This window comes from Haemorhous mexicanus, chromosome 1 (assembly GCF_027477595.1).
Source record: "Haemorhous mexicanus isolate bHaeMex1 chromosome 1, bHaeMex1.pri, whole genome shotgun sequence".
NCBI classification, from domain to species: Eukaryota; Metazoa; Chordata; class Aves; order Passeriformes; family Fringillidae; genus Haemorhous; species Haemorhous mexicanus.
The window spans coordinates 37,121,804-37,136,752 of NC_082341.1; the positions used below are offsets into that span (position 1 = coordinate 37,121,804).

At 37.9% G+C, this 14,949-nt stretch overlaps 1 protein-coding gene across 2 annotated transcripts in view; it reads left to right on the top strand.

The window, feature by feature from the left end:
- KAT2B (lysine acetyltransferase 2B) overlaps positions 1-14,707 on the top strand; it is a 40,616-nt gene extending 25,909 nt beyond the window's left edge. For both annotated transcript variants that reach the window (XM_059846114.1, XM_059846121.1), the window contains exons 10-18: positions 510-718; positions 2,908-3,034; positions 5,256-5,366; positions 6,353-6,496; positions 8,042-8,156; positions 8,917-8,953; positions 9,314-9,377; positions 9,475-9,559; positions 12,708-14,707. In XM_059846114.1, the coding sequence (XP_059702097.1) occupies positions 510-718; positions 2,908-3,034; positions 5,256-5,366; positions 6,353-6,496; positions 8,042-8,156; positions 8,917-8,953; positions 9,314-9,377; positions 9,475-9,559; positions 12,708-12,901 (1,086 nt within the window). In that variant the 3' untranslated portion in view covers positions 12,902-14,707. The remainder of the gene's footprint in view (positions 1-509; positions 719-2,907; positions 3,035-5,255; positions 5,367-6,352; positions 6,497-8,041; positions 8,157-8,916; positions 8,954-9,313; positions 9,378-9,474; positions 9,560-12,707) is intronic.
- Positions 14,708-14,949: the final 242 nt, after the last annotated feature.

Here is a 14,949-nt window from a genome sequence, read left to right on the forward strand (position 1 = left end):
GATATGTAACAGTAAATTCTGAAGGAATTAAAATCTTTTTTTTAGGCTCTTACAGTAGTGGCAGGGATAGTGGAAAACACGAATACAATGAAAAAAAACCCGACTTTTTCAGTGCTGCCATTAAAGTGTGTGATTTGCAGTGTGTGTAGGCAAATCCACAAGTCATGCCTGAGCTGGCTAAGAGTAAAGCAAGTATGAAGACTTAGTGGCATAGGCTTCAACTGAATGTGTGCTATCCCTCAAGGGGTTTTGGAACTTTTTGAGTCATAACCATGGTTGTTGTTATCTAATCTGTATCAATATATATTCAGATTGGCCTTTGTAGACTGTAGTGTAGACTTACATCTGGCTTATTTGATGGTGCCCCTTCTGCAGAGCTACATTAGGCAATCATTGGCAGTTCTGTTGGAAAAAGAGAGTGGGGTTTATTTGTTTGTTCATTAAGGCTGTTCTGTCAGAGGATGTGAAATCTCAAAACCGGGATGTTGTTCCTCATTTGTGTGGCACAGACCAACTTCCTCTCGGCACACTCGGCCCGGGACGAGGCAGCGAGGCTGGAGGAGCGCAGGGGGGTGATTGAATTCCACGTGGTCGGCAACTCCCTGAACCAGAAGCCCAACAAGAAGATCATGATGTGGCTGGTTGGTCTGCAGAACGTGTTCTCCCATCAGCTGCCTCGTATGCCGAAGGAATACATCACCCGCTTGGTCTTTGATCCGTGGGTATCCGTGGGCGTCCTGGGACAGGGGGCTGGCGTGGGAGGCAGAGGGACTCTGGTGCTGTTTGCAGCAGAGGAGGGGTGGAGAGCCCCTCTGCCTCTGCTATGCTTTTGCCATCTTTTCCAGCCCTCATAACTCCTGGTCAATCTAATTGGGTTGAACCCAAGTGCCACCTTGGTGGCTGTATTAATGATAAGTGGCTTCCTGTTGTGGGACCGTGGTGGGTTGACATTGACTGGATGCCAGATTCCCACAAAACCTGCTCCATTGCTCCCCTCCTCAGCTGGACAGGGGAGAGAAAGTACAAAGTTTTGGGATAGGAGGACAAGGAGTGATCACTCACTGATAAATATCACAGGCAAAATAGACTCAACTTGATGAAATTCCTCTAACTTTTTAGAAATCAGAATAGGATAATGAGAAAATAAAAACTACATCTTAAAATACCTTTGCCCCATGTCTCCCTTCTTCCCAAGCTCAGCCGCATTCATGATTCTCTGCCTTCTCCCCCAGGCAGTGCTGGGGGATGGGGAATGGAGGCCATGGTCAGTTCCCATTGTGGTGTCTGCTGCTTCTTCCTCCACAGGGAAGGACTTCCCACACTCTCTCCCTGCTCCAGGATGGGGAACCTCCCATGACAAACAGTTCTCCATGAACTTCTCCAGCATGGGTCCTTCCCAGAGGCTGCAGTTCTTCATGAACTGCTCCAGCAGTTTGACTTTCCATGGTGAATGCCCTGGGGAGGCTCGTGTCCCTCCTCAGCCTGTGAGGAGCCCCGTGCCAGAGCAGGTGGATGCCTGAAGGAAGCCTGTGGTCCTGTGGGAAGCCCACCCTGGAGCAGCCTCCTTGCAGATCCTGTGACCTAAAGAGAGTTGCCCACACTACCTGCTAGAGCAGCTTGGCTGGCAGGACTTGTGTCCCTATGGAAAGGGACCTGTGCTACTGCAGTTCCTGAAGAACTGTAGCTCACAGGAGGGACCCCACGCTGGAGTAGGGGAAGAACTCCTCTGCCTGAGGAGGAAACTGTGACATAGACAGCATGGGGTGAACTGACCCTAACACCATTCCCCACCCCCCTGCACTGCTTGGGAGAGAAGGCAGAGAATCAGGAAGGAGGAAGGGAAAGGTAGTTTTAGGATTTGTTTTACTTTCTGTCATCCTGCTCTGATTTTGATTGGTAATAAATTCAGCTAATTTCCCCAAGTGAAGTCTGTTCGGCCTGTGGAACTTATAACTTGTTGAGTTATTTCTCCCTGCTCTTACCTCAACTCATCAGTCTTTAATTACGTTTTGTTTCCCCTGTCCAGCTGAGGAGTGATAGAGCAGCTTTGATGGGCACCTGGCATCCAGCCAGGGTGAAACCACCACAAAAGCTCAAGCTACTGCATTGCTGCTGTCATTCCACAAGTAAAAAATGTACTAAAATATGCTCAAGAAAAAAAGAATATGTAATATGTATAAAATCTACTTCAGTAGTGGCAATGACTACTTTTTGGGCTTTTTGGCAGGGGGTCATATGGTTTAAATGATACTGTGTATTGAATAATCTAAAGGATGGTGCACTGTTTTCACACCTTGAGGATTATATAAAAATTCCTTATCCTTGACGTAAGAGTTGAGAGTGCACCTTGCTACATCTTTCCTGGCAGTCACTATAAGTGAAACAGAAATGGATATTTATTCTGGTCTTGATTCCCAGAGGAGTGTGTGATTAGAAATAAGAAATGTCCTCTCTTACTTCATCAGCTGCATTTGAGACTGATTGCTTAACGATGGAGAGTGCATGCAAGGAAACATGAATCCCTTAGAAAGGACTTGCTCTCCTGTAACTCCATTAATTTCTAATTTACTCAGGATAAAATCATCCTGGGAACTGTGCAACAGTGTAACTATCAGCAATAGATTTCATGAAAGCAATACAACTTTTATTTATTGGGCATTACCTGAGTATCTCAGAGTACTTGGCAAGGCCAGGAGCTTGCTCTATAATGATCACCCTTATGGTCTATTGAAAGCATGATATTAAAGTAACAACTCTTCTATAGATACAAGTGGCTAGCTTAGGAGGCATACAGAATTGCATTATCATCGTGGAAAGAAGTGAATCAAGTTTCTGAAAAGGGAAGGTTAATGGCACTTGATGTACTATGTACATGAATTAAAGTGACTGTTATTTTTGTCTGCCCAGGAAACATAAAACCCTTGCATTAATAAAAGATGGTCGTGTTATTGGTGGTATCTGCTTCCGGATGTTCCCCTCCCAAGGATTTACAGAGATTGTTTTCTGTGCTGTGACTTCCAATGAGCAAGTCAAGGTAAAGAGAATTCTGTATTACAAGTGTTTATTAAATGGATTTGAATCCCATTCACCCACTGCATGTGTTCCTAATACTTTTAGTCATGTTGAATATGCTGCTGAGTTGCCAGGCAGAAATAGATTTTGAAAGATACAGCAATTCTGAATAAAATACACAAAAACCAAAGTCAAATGTGCAGATTTAGCATCATCATCATAATAGCAGGATTACCTGTATTTAATTAATTAAATAAAATTTTTCTCAGCAGAGCAGTAGTGGCCAGTAGTCTGCCATTCTTGGCATTTTCATGCCTCTGTCCCCAGCAGCGGTGTCTCTGTGTAGTGTAACATCTCGTGGCTGACTGAAATACATATTGTTTGTGTGGGGCAGTAATATGTGTTCAAGTACTTTGTGCCATTACATAACTTCAATCTAAATGAGATCTAATAAAAAAATTAGGTGTAGTCTTTCATCTCAAAATAAGCACAGGGTCAATTCTGTACACTCTTCTTTGAGTTAATACCACAACATGTTCTCAGAATTGTGAGAATTAGCATCTGTTTTGAAAGAATATAGAGCAGTATGAATACATGAGATTCCTCCAGCTTTTCCAGCTACTCACCAGAGTTTTGCCTTTAGATGGTGCTCTAGCTTCATGATTTTAATTTCAAGAAGCAAGAGCTGAGGGTTAACTCCGGGTGTACAAGCAGTTAACATGCAAAAATTGTACACCCTGGTGCAAAAGAGTAACACAGTGGGATTGAAAGTCTGTAACAACTGTTAATATTCAGGTTATCTTTGATTTTATTCAACTCTGGTGTTAGAGAGGAGCATTTCCCTACATTAAGCAATGACCTGTCAGCATTCAGAGTGTTTTTGCAAATACAAATCCTAACAGAATATGCCTAAGTTGTGCTTAACTGCACTACACAGGTGAGGCTGCCAAAGGTGTGCTGTGATTTTCTAGGAATAATCTTTCAAAATAATAGAGCAGATAATTCTGACCCTTCAGACTGCCCCCAGGGCTGCATAACACACTATTTATTATTTTATCCTCTGGGTGCTTTGCTGTATCAGTTGAGTGTTTCTGAAAATTTGCCTCCTGCTTTTTGCTCTGAGTGAGCTGACCCTGTCAACAGGTAACTGAGAAAAAAAAAAGTTCACACATGGGTGACCTGCCAGGCCTTAGGAAAAATAAATTCCTATTTTAATTCAGTTTGAGGCTGGAGTAAAAAATATAGGAATTGTTTTCCCATACAAATTGAATTGGTTTTTAGGTAGTTTGGTCCCCTGTTACAAAATAATGCTAAGTTTTAGTGTATGTGCCTGAGTTTCCTATCTGGCAATTGCCATATTTGGGGCTATGAAATTGTAAATTAAATCAGAAATTTGTGTTTTCTAATGCATTTTTTCTGGCTTTTTTACATAAGTAAAAATTTTCCCAGTTTTCAAGAGCAGCATACCCAAAATGAATTGGTGTATGTTTCTCTAAGTGTCCTGTTAGTCTGCATGATAGGAAAATTGAAACATTTGCAGGAACAAAACACTATTATGGGATTACCTATCTACTTTACATTTCTTCATATCACAGCAGAAGGGGAAGACTATAGCTTCCTTGGCAATGTGAATAAATGCAACCTTTTGTTTACTTTGGGGCTAAATTTAAATGGAAACCATACCTGTGTGCAGTCAGAAGGCGTAGCTGTTTATTTGACTGTGGACTCTACAATTTTCTGCTCCTTATTATGGTAATTGTTCACTGTTCCTTTTTATGCTTATGATAATCTTAGATAATAAATCCTTTGAGGCAGAGACTGTTTTGCTACAGGTTCACAGAACCCTGGAATAATTTCAGTATTGCTACTGCTTTGTAGTTTTGAAGTGATACGGCTCAGAAAGGATGCTCTATTGTTACAGTGTGTGCAGTTTTGTCATGGGTGAAGTATATGATTTTAATGGTTGATATCTAATTTAAAGGAGGAACAAAAAAAACCCCACCAAGGTGGGCACCTTGAATTACAATTTCCATGCTGGGTCGCAAAGGTTCCCCTACAAGGCTCAAAAGATTTTGCTCTTGAATATGCAACACCCAGTTAATTAAGAGAAAATCTTTTAAACAGGATCTGAAGGACAGACTGCATTTTGAAAAACAGTGTGTAATAACCCAGAGTGCACAGGTTCTAATATGTGCAGTCCCCAAAGGCTTTGTCATGGCTTTTTCCTGCTGTGTTTCACACAGGGTTATGGGACCCACCTGATGAACCATCTGAAGGAGTACCACATCAAACACAACATTCTCAACTTTCTCACGTATGCAGACGAATATGCTATTGGCTACTTCAAAAAACAAGTAAGTTCAATGCAAGAAATTACTTTGTGTAAGAAGTTTTATATCTAGTAGGGTTGACTAAATAACTAGGAATGACAAAGGAATTGGATAAAACGTATAGTGCAATTTTACATGTGTATTTTTTATCTATAAAATGTGCTCATCTCGGGTAGTGTTTTGCCTTCTAACACATTTTACTTTGATAGAATCATCTGAACAGAAGTATATGGTATAAGTCTGTAATTTGTCTAGTCTAAAAATGTAGTAAAATATCAGTTCATTCACTGATTCTATAAGAAGTGTAAAGAAGGACTAGGCATACCTGTGACAGATTAAAACTTAGCTGACCTGCACTTACAGCTCCTCCTGATCTGAAGCATGAGGTTTAAATTCAGGAAAGATGGCAGTGTCTGTTCTGTCAAATAGATTTGATAAACAGGTGTCGGCTATATGGTCAGCCAAAGGGAGTCAGATTTATCTCAGAGGTTTACAGCATTAGGCAGTGAAGATGACCTGAAAAGTGGAAAATCTCAACCAGGTAGAAGGAAAGTTTTTTTTCCTTTTATGTCCTGAGAGTGGTGAAATACTGAAAAATGTTGCTGAGGGCAGTTGTGGAATCTCTGCCCTTTTACAATATTCAGGACTGGTCACGGCCTTGATCAGCCAGATATGATGAGACCTGTTCTGAGCTGATGACCTCCTCAAGTTCCTTCCAGCCAGTTCTACGGTTCTGTGTATAAAACTGGCACAGTCTACTCTTCACACATTCAAAAGGAGTACAATCTCCCCCATTGCCCTACTTAGCAATTAACTGTTCTTTTATGAAGTGCCTCCCGTGAGAAGGCTTATGCAGCACTGAACCATGGTCTGTAACTCACTGTTGTATTTTTTGTATTTTAACATTATGATGAATTTGGTTCTCAATCCTCATTCATTTCAGTTAAAACAAAAATGTAAAAGGAAAATAGCATAATGACAATATAAGTTCTATTTTTTTTCTTTTTCAGGGTTTCTCCAAAGATATTAAAGTACCAAAAGCAAAATATGTTGGCTACATCAAGGATTATGAGGGTGCCACGTTAATGGGGTGTGAATTAAATCCAAGGATCCCCTACACGGAATTTTCTGTCATCATCAAAAAACAAAAAGAGGTGAAGGCTGAAATGAAATGTTGAATGTTACTCTCTATTCAGATGTTTAGAAACAGTTCAGTGGGTGCCAGGTTAGCTCTCTTCTTTGCCTTGGTGCTTAAATTTGAGTACATATTTTTATTAGTTAGAATAATCCCTTCATTCAAGTCCCAGTGCCAAAACTTTGTAGTTGAAGCATCAAATTCTAACTTACTGACTTAATAAGAGCAAGACTACTAAAGTACTGGTATTTTGAGGAGTAATTCACAGTTCAATTTTGTGATAGTTAAGTAAGCAAAATCTTGTGAGATTGATTTTTTTTTTATGACTTTTTCAGTTCCTTCCCTCCCATATCAGTAGTGTTCATTAGAGTGACATTTAAATAGAGTGTTTGCATTGAATGGCCTATTTTATTTGAAAAAACGAGGATTCTTTTTTTTTTTGCCATTTTTAAAGTATATAAATCAAGGGACTGTCTTAATTTCTAGTCTCTCCCTCTTTGGATTTTATGTGGGTTGTTTTTTATTTAAAGCAGTTTATTAGCAAAATAATTATGACATTCCTGCTTGTATTTAAATACTTTCCTTGGTTTTTAAAGAAATACTATTTATAATTTGTTCTTTCAAGATTGCTCAAACCTGACTTTTTAATTTTGTTTAAAAAAAAGTCTGGTTTTATCTTTTTCTCTTCTTTGAGAAGAAATACTATGTATGAGGGAGTGAAGGTCCTTAAAAATAAATAAATGTCCATTTTTATTATTTCCAAAGAAAATATTCTATCAGACTGGCAGTCTGCATGGCTGTGCATTTGTTTACTCCAAGTCATGAAGTTTTGAAAGTCACATATCCAGGACACACAAAGCTTAGAGAAGTATCTAAGTGGGTATCAAGAGCACCAAAGAAAATTGCTTAGAATTTGAGGTAATAAGATTGCAAAGTAAAACAGAGTTGTACCCTGGAGTGGGAAAAGCCTTTCCCCAGCATTTGCAAAGAGAGTAGAATTTTGGTTCTGAAGAGTGGCATCATTCTGACATCCTCCAGAGAAAGTCTTTCATGAGAGTATCTTTGATTGATACATAAGCAACTCCTACAGATAGATATATGGAGACTTTGAAGTGAATGGGTTTCTAATTTCTAAAATATGAACATGTATGTACAAAAAATACGTGCATTCAATATGTGCCTTGAAGTTTTTGACCAGCTGTGCTGGAGCATTTCAGAAGTTCCAGCTGTTAAAATTTAACAGCCAGTTCTCAAACCTTCTTCCAGAAAATTTCCTTCTCTGCCGCTGCTCCTGTCTTCCCGAGAGCTGTGCAGCTTGTGATCAATAGAGCCAGCAATGACTCCATTTTTTCTAGATTTGTGCCAAAATAGCTGACAGACTTAGTAGCTTCATTTGCAGAATCAGTGCTTGGTCAGGTAGCTCAGCCCCATTTTCAGCTTCATGGAAAAGGACTGCAAGGTTAGGAAGGCAGAATGTTTCTGTCCATCACAGTTTTGCATTAATCTTCTGGGTGACTTTAGACTAAATAAATTACTTTTTGTTTTCTCTTCTGCTTTATTACAGATCATTAAAAAGCTCATAGAAAGGAAGCAAGCTCAAATCCGAAAAGTTTATCCTGGTCTTTCTTGCTTCAAAGATGGAGTACGGCAGATTCCTATAGAAAGCATTCCTGGAATTAGTATGTATCAATCTCTTTTAATGTAGAGCAGAAGCAGAATAGCCCAAGAAAGGTCTGAGACTAGAAATACTAATGTAGCCACATAGTTCTTTTTGATTAGAATGTAATTGTTTTGGTCTGCTGATTTGATTTCTGTGAAGATTGTTGTGCTTCCATTGCAACTGCTGTCTTTGAGATTTCCCCAAGGCATCCCAGGCTGATCCTCTTTTATGTACGTGTGTATAATTTTACTTATATGTGATCCCTCTTTGATTTGTAACACAGTGTAGGCAGCATTTTCCCTCTGGCACCATTTTAATGCACTGTACTCCTGAACAACAATGATTTCTGTGCTAGGCTTGAATGTACAGGACAAAACAGAATTAAAAATAATTATCATATTTTGGGGGACTTTTTTTCAGCTATGCTTTTCTGCAATTTATTCTTTGTCCCTGGGGAGTCAAATCGGATAACTTTGTCATGATTATTCTTTACAGGGGTGGGTTGCAGTAAAATATGCATTGAATTATTGAAAAGAAATGTGTTTCATATAGAAATATTTTAAAATCTTTTCAGCAGTCTGGTGGAAGAGTCATGTAGGAAATTGAATGGAGCTGCAGGCTAGATGGTTATGTTATTTATTAGGAGTAGCTTTTATTAAAACAAACCCATTTTACTGCAGTAGTGCTGAAATGGCTTTTCTTCTTTGAATTGCAATAACTCAGTTAATGTTTTGACCTACTGTAGTTCCCATATAATATCTCATGTTGTTGGTGTACAGGAGAGACTGGCTGGAAACCAAGCGGAAAAGAAAGAGGGTAAGTGCCACACAAAGTAAAATGTTGCAGCAGTTGGGATAGTCCTTTGAGAAAAATCTTTAAACAATGCCACTTGATATTTCCTTCCATCCACTGGAAATCAAATAATCTACAATAGATGAGTTCTTAAGTGGCTTTTTGGCGGTATTTTTTATTTTATTTTTTATTATGGGCAAGTGTGGTTTGGGGAATGGGGTTCTTTTTTGAGGATTTTTGTTTGGGTTTGTTTGCTTGTTTAAAATTTTATTTCTTCCATAAAATGCTTGAAACTCTGGAGTTGCTTTTAGGTAAGATGCAAATTGTAGGAACAAAGATAAGGGACTCAAACTAATCTTTTTTGTATTTCTATTTTCCTTCAAGTAAGGAGTCCAAGGATCCAGATCAACTTTACAGCACGTTAAAAACCATCCTGCAGCAAGTCAAGGTGAGTGCTAGCTCTAGTTTACTTTCTGTAAAGATTTTAAAATTATTTCCAATATCTAGTTTCCATATTAGATACCTTACTTTTTTCTTTACCAAAGAGCCATCAAAGCGCTTGGCCCTTCATGGAACCCGTGAAGAGAACAGAAGCTCCTGGATATTATGAAGTTATAAGGTTTCCCATGGGTAATGCCATTAACATTTTTTAAGTAGAGTTTAAAAATCATTATAGCTGCAGACGTAGCAGATAAATTTTAATCTGATTGTTTTATGGTAAAAGAGATATGTTACTTGCAGCTGAATACCTTGCAGCTATGAAGTGTCAAGAGTGTGATGCTGTCATTTGAAATTGATGAGTGCTCTGTGACCTCTGTGAAACATGTGTGGTGTACCTATCTGAAATCTTAGTGTGCCCTAGGGAGATCTAGCAAGCTCTCAAATGGTGCAGTCAGCTAGAAGCTTTCGGGACTAGCTCATGTAGGTGAGTTGTGGGGATGTGTTCTTGTATGTGGTAACTAGTCATTGCAGATCCTACTCACATGTTAAAAAACCTGAAGGCAAAGCAAATTTTCAGGAACACCTGAGCATTTGAGTTGCTTTGAAATACAGATTTAAGATATTTAAATCATATAGAGAAAATATTTTCAAAGGTCACAGAGTTTTCTAAGTAAGTCTTAATACTTTGCTGCAATTTAAGTTTAGGAAAATGCTTCATGCAACTAATTTTAAGCTAACTTTTATCCTTATCTTTTAGATCTGCCACAGTTGTCTGAGGTGTTACATTTATTTATTTATTTATTTATTTATTTATTTATTTATTTATTCATTCATTCATTTATTTAGTTAGTTAGTTAGTTAGTTAGTTAGTTAGTTAGTTAGTTAGTTAGTAAGTTAGTTAGTTATTTTTACTTCTAAGCAACACAGCTATTGTTTATGTAGGATTGCTTGCAAAGGGAAGTACACAACTGCTAATGTTTTTCTTTCGAATTCTTCTAACCCAGCTTTTAACTTCTGGGACATATAATTTTAATGATAATTCAGTGATACTCTTAAAGAATGGATGATTTGTACTGCACCAGATTTAAAACTGAATTCTGGCACTCCTCCCTCATTTATGCAATACTCACCTCTATCATTCTGATTACAGTTTCTGAACCCTTTAATATCATTAGAGAATGAAATACAGGTTCATGGCAGGCTACTAGACATCAGCTTCTCAGAGAATAAAAGTATTTGTTCATGTTGCTTTGCATGGGCTCCAAGCCCATGTCTATCAACTTAGTTTAAGTATTTTTTATATTCAAATTACCATTCCCAAATAGCAGATGTTCATATACTTTATAAACCAATCACTGGCTTCCTGTACCCCCAGCACAAATTTATTTTCTACCAATGAAGAAAAAGAATGTGAGTCCCCTTCTGTGGCAGAGTTTTCTCTGCTTTTCTGAGCAGATCTAGCTCAAAAATCTGAACAATGGTGACAAAGAACTTACCTGAGTTGGCAAACTCAAAGTAGGAATGTTGTCTGTCCTTTCCTTGTTCAGATGCATTACATTAGAGGTAGGGGCAGCAGTTTACTTTGAGGGTTGAGCTGAGGTCTTTGGTTTAGTTTTGTTTTGCTTTTTCAGCTAAGGAACCAAGCATGACTAAACTGTGCCTTGATTTGTGACAAATTCAGATTTTTTTCTGCTCTCCCTGCCAGCATGCTGATACTGTAAAAAGTTGCTCAGACAAGATAGAACAGTTGCCTTTATGTTTGTGTACAGACTAAATGGTACAGTTTTTGAGCGGTATGGCTGTAAATTTTTTTTACTGCCTCCTAAGGTCAGTTCTCATGTATAAATGCTTTTTTACCTTGTTTTAAATGCTCTTCAGATGCTGTACTAAGCAATACTCTTTGAGTTTTTTTTCCTTTTTTCATTCAATAGCTGTAAGGCTGAGTGACAGATGGAACCAAACTTTCACTGTGCTTAGAGAACAGCTTAACTCTCTAGTCAGGCAACATTTGCTTTAGGGCCAGCTGAACATCCTTCTCAGCTGGGTGCTAAAATTACTCTAGGGGATATCTACTTTAGGTATAGGCACCTGAATTTTAGACTTAATGGGAACTGAATGAGCCTTTACTTTTGCAAAATATTGTGCAAAACTAGGGAGTGGCAAGTTCTGTACCACTGGAAAAAAGTGTTTGAGAGCGTCCATTAAACTTTCCTTAAATAATCCCATTTTGTCAATTTGAAAGCCTTTCCTCTCTTTTAATAAATTCAAATCTCCCTTAAAAAAACCAAACCCACCCCCCCAAATCCTCCAAACCATTACCAAATCAAAAACATTACCATATTTTTAAATCTGAAGTTAAAAAGTTTAATTCCTTTGCATTGGAGGTCTTTGGTCTCTGGTGTCCTTGAAATACTCATTGACATTAAGTCTTCTTCATTTCCACTACTTCTGTTTCACAAAGGTGCTGCTGATGCCTGGCTCAAGCATTGCTAAAAAACTAGTTAGAGCATCTGAGGTGAGAAAAGCCAAGGCATCCAGCACACCTCCCACTACTTCTATTCCTGTACTCCTAGAACACTTGTAATGTAGACAGAATTTTTAAATGCTTGATGAGAATTACTGGGAAAGTGACTATGTGGAGAACACAGATGATTTACATATTTTAGGGATGACTGATTTTAGTTTAAAGGAGAACACTTCTTAAAGAATGTTCTGTAAGTAAATGTTTTGCATGATGCTCTGAAAGCAGGGGAGATCAGTTCTCACATGGTTCTTAAAAAGGATATACAACTATAAATTCTGAAGAGGTAATAAAAATGTAGAGCGTAGAGCAAATTTTAGCTTTTTTTTTCAAGGCTACAAATCCTGCTTATAGTGCAGACCAGTGTATCTTCTCTGCTGTGTTTGCACAGCAGTAAGGATTTTAGTTCAATGTACATGTTTTGTGATGTTTGAATTCTTTGCCCATATACCCCTAAGGCCTCCTCCAGCAGAGCTGAGAACAGGTTGTCTCAGGACAGTCAGAAGAGGATTAAGGACATCTACTAACCACAGAAAACTCAGAGCTCTAAGTATGAGAACAGAACAAAAAAAGCTTTAATGTTTTAAAGAATTAAAAATAAACGCTACATAAATTCATCCTTACAGTGAGGTATTGCTTAGTTCCAGCAGCTCAGTGGCTTTTGAAGCTAAAATAGACCCTGCCTGAGATGAAGGCAATTTCCATTCCAAATCCTGGCTTTGGCAGTTCATGTTAAATGGCAAATCAGTCTGAAGGGACACTGCACACAAAACGTATTTGAATCCAACGCTGTTAATCTATTTTTCTTCTGTGCAGATCTCAAAACAATGAGTGAGCGACTCAAGAACAGGTACTACGTGTCTAAGAAATTATTCATGGCAGACTTGCAGCGAGTCTTTACAAACTGCAGAGAGTACAACCCCCCCGAGAGTGAATACTACAAATGTGCCAATATACTGGAGAAATTCTTCTACACAAAAATTAAAGAAGCTGGATTAATTGACAAGTGACACTGTCTTTTTTACAACCAAATAGTGTGCCTATGTTATGGACAGGGAAAGCCGTTCTATATCTGAGTTGTGGGACTTTCAAGAAACTTCTGTTTAATACTTAGCACTTTTAAAAACCCTTTTAGTTTTGCAAACATGTATTATACTGAAGTTACAAAAATTATTTTATTAAAATGCTTTATAATGTATTTAATTACGGAATATTTCTTTTGTGTGCCGATTACCTTATGTTCCTAAGTTTATCAGCTACAGCCTCAGAAACCCCACAAACATGGGGGAAGTTGCACATGTTTGGGAAGATGGAGAAAATTCCCAGACAACAGATGTTATAGCTTACCTAATGTTATAGCTTACCTAATGCAGTACCTATTTGATAAAGTTTTATTATTTTTTCCAGTAAAAAAGAAAATTGTAAGGGAAAACAACAGGTGTGGGGGGGTTCTGAAACACTTGTTTCTTTGTAGAATCTTTTTATAAGATGTTATTTTTTAAAAGAAACACTCAGCTGGTTGAGAAGCTGTGAGAGAAGAGCAGTCAGTTCTGAAAAAGGACTGCCTGTGATCTTTGATAGATGCAAGTTTTTTCTATTCATTTTCAGTTTTGATAAATATTTTACCTGCAAATTGTAATCTCATAACCACTCTTTAAAAAAAAAAAAAAAGGAAAAAGAAAAAAAATCTGGCTAGATGCGCAATGTCATAGTGACTTGGCTTATGCAGGACATAAGTACCCAAAAAAACTTTAGAGACTACTTCACATCTACTAGACAATTTTAATTGGCTTAGTAGAGTTAAGGTTTTATGCACTTCATGATCCACCCTACTTACTACTCCTCACTGCTAAATTCTTTAGGTTGTTCAGCAGAAATAAGACTATTGTACACAAAGGAAGACAACATAGGACAGCTTCGAGCTTAGATACTTGGCTCTGTGGTAAACTGGATTTTCTACCAAGCTTTATTGTAAATGCATATTAACTGTGATTATTTAGACCCAGGAACATATTAACATTATACAACTCTTAGTATATCTTCAAAAGGAACACACACTCATATATACATATATTATATATACATTTTGCTGCTTACACTACATTTAAGAGGTACACCTAAATCCTTAATGGAGATCAGTACAGGCCAAAAAGCTGTCCCTTGACATTTTTTAATTAGTTTGTAAATTATAACTGCTTTTGTGAAAAACAGATTAAACTTTCATTCTTGGTGTTTTATATTTACAGATGTTACACTGGTAAAATTCAAGTTATGAGACAGAGAAAACCAATCCTGTGCTGTGTCAAAGTATCTATTCCTGCAAAATGCCTGTGCAATGTTAGATCAATTCAGCAAGGAGATGTCAGGAACTATCTAGAAGTAGTAAATGTGGTACCCAAGGTATTCAAAATGTTAATGCTGGACTTGCCATCGTGTTTTGTATGAATTTAGTCTGACCTACATTGGGATCTATAACAAAGGTACAGTGAGTACTTTTTCTTTAATAGCCAGAACAGGATACTATAGACCTATTTTGTAGATTGGGCCTACAGATGCACCTGTTAAGCTTGGTAACCTGTGAATTTTTGTTATTTTCAGAGTAGATTTTCTTATCGTCTTTCAATCAGATTGTCTCTTCTATATTGAAACGTGTTTTCTAATTTAAGAATTAATATTTTCATAGATACTGTGCAATAAAGTTATGGTAGGATATGTGGTTTTGCAAATGCTTTAACAGCTGATGAACTTTACATTTGTCAAATTAATATATTGTACTGGTACAGAATAGTTTTAAATTATATATGTACAAAACCCTACTTATTTTGGTCTCTTTTTTTGTTTGCTTGGTACTTTATCTCTTCAGTTTTTAAAGCTTGCTCAATCCATTAAGAAAAAAACTACCCAGACCCACCACACCTGCCTTGGGTTGCTCTACACTCACCCTGTTCTTTTTCTCTCTCTGCTAAAACAGCTGTTGCAGATTTGTTTCCTGAAAAAGCACCTGAGGTTCACGGAACACCCTCAAGGACCACTAAGTGCACCTCTAACGTGAATGGCT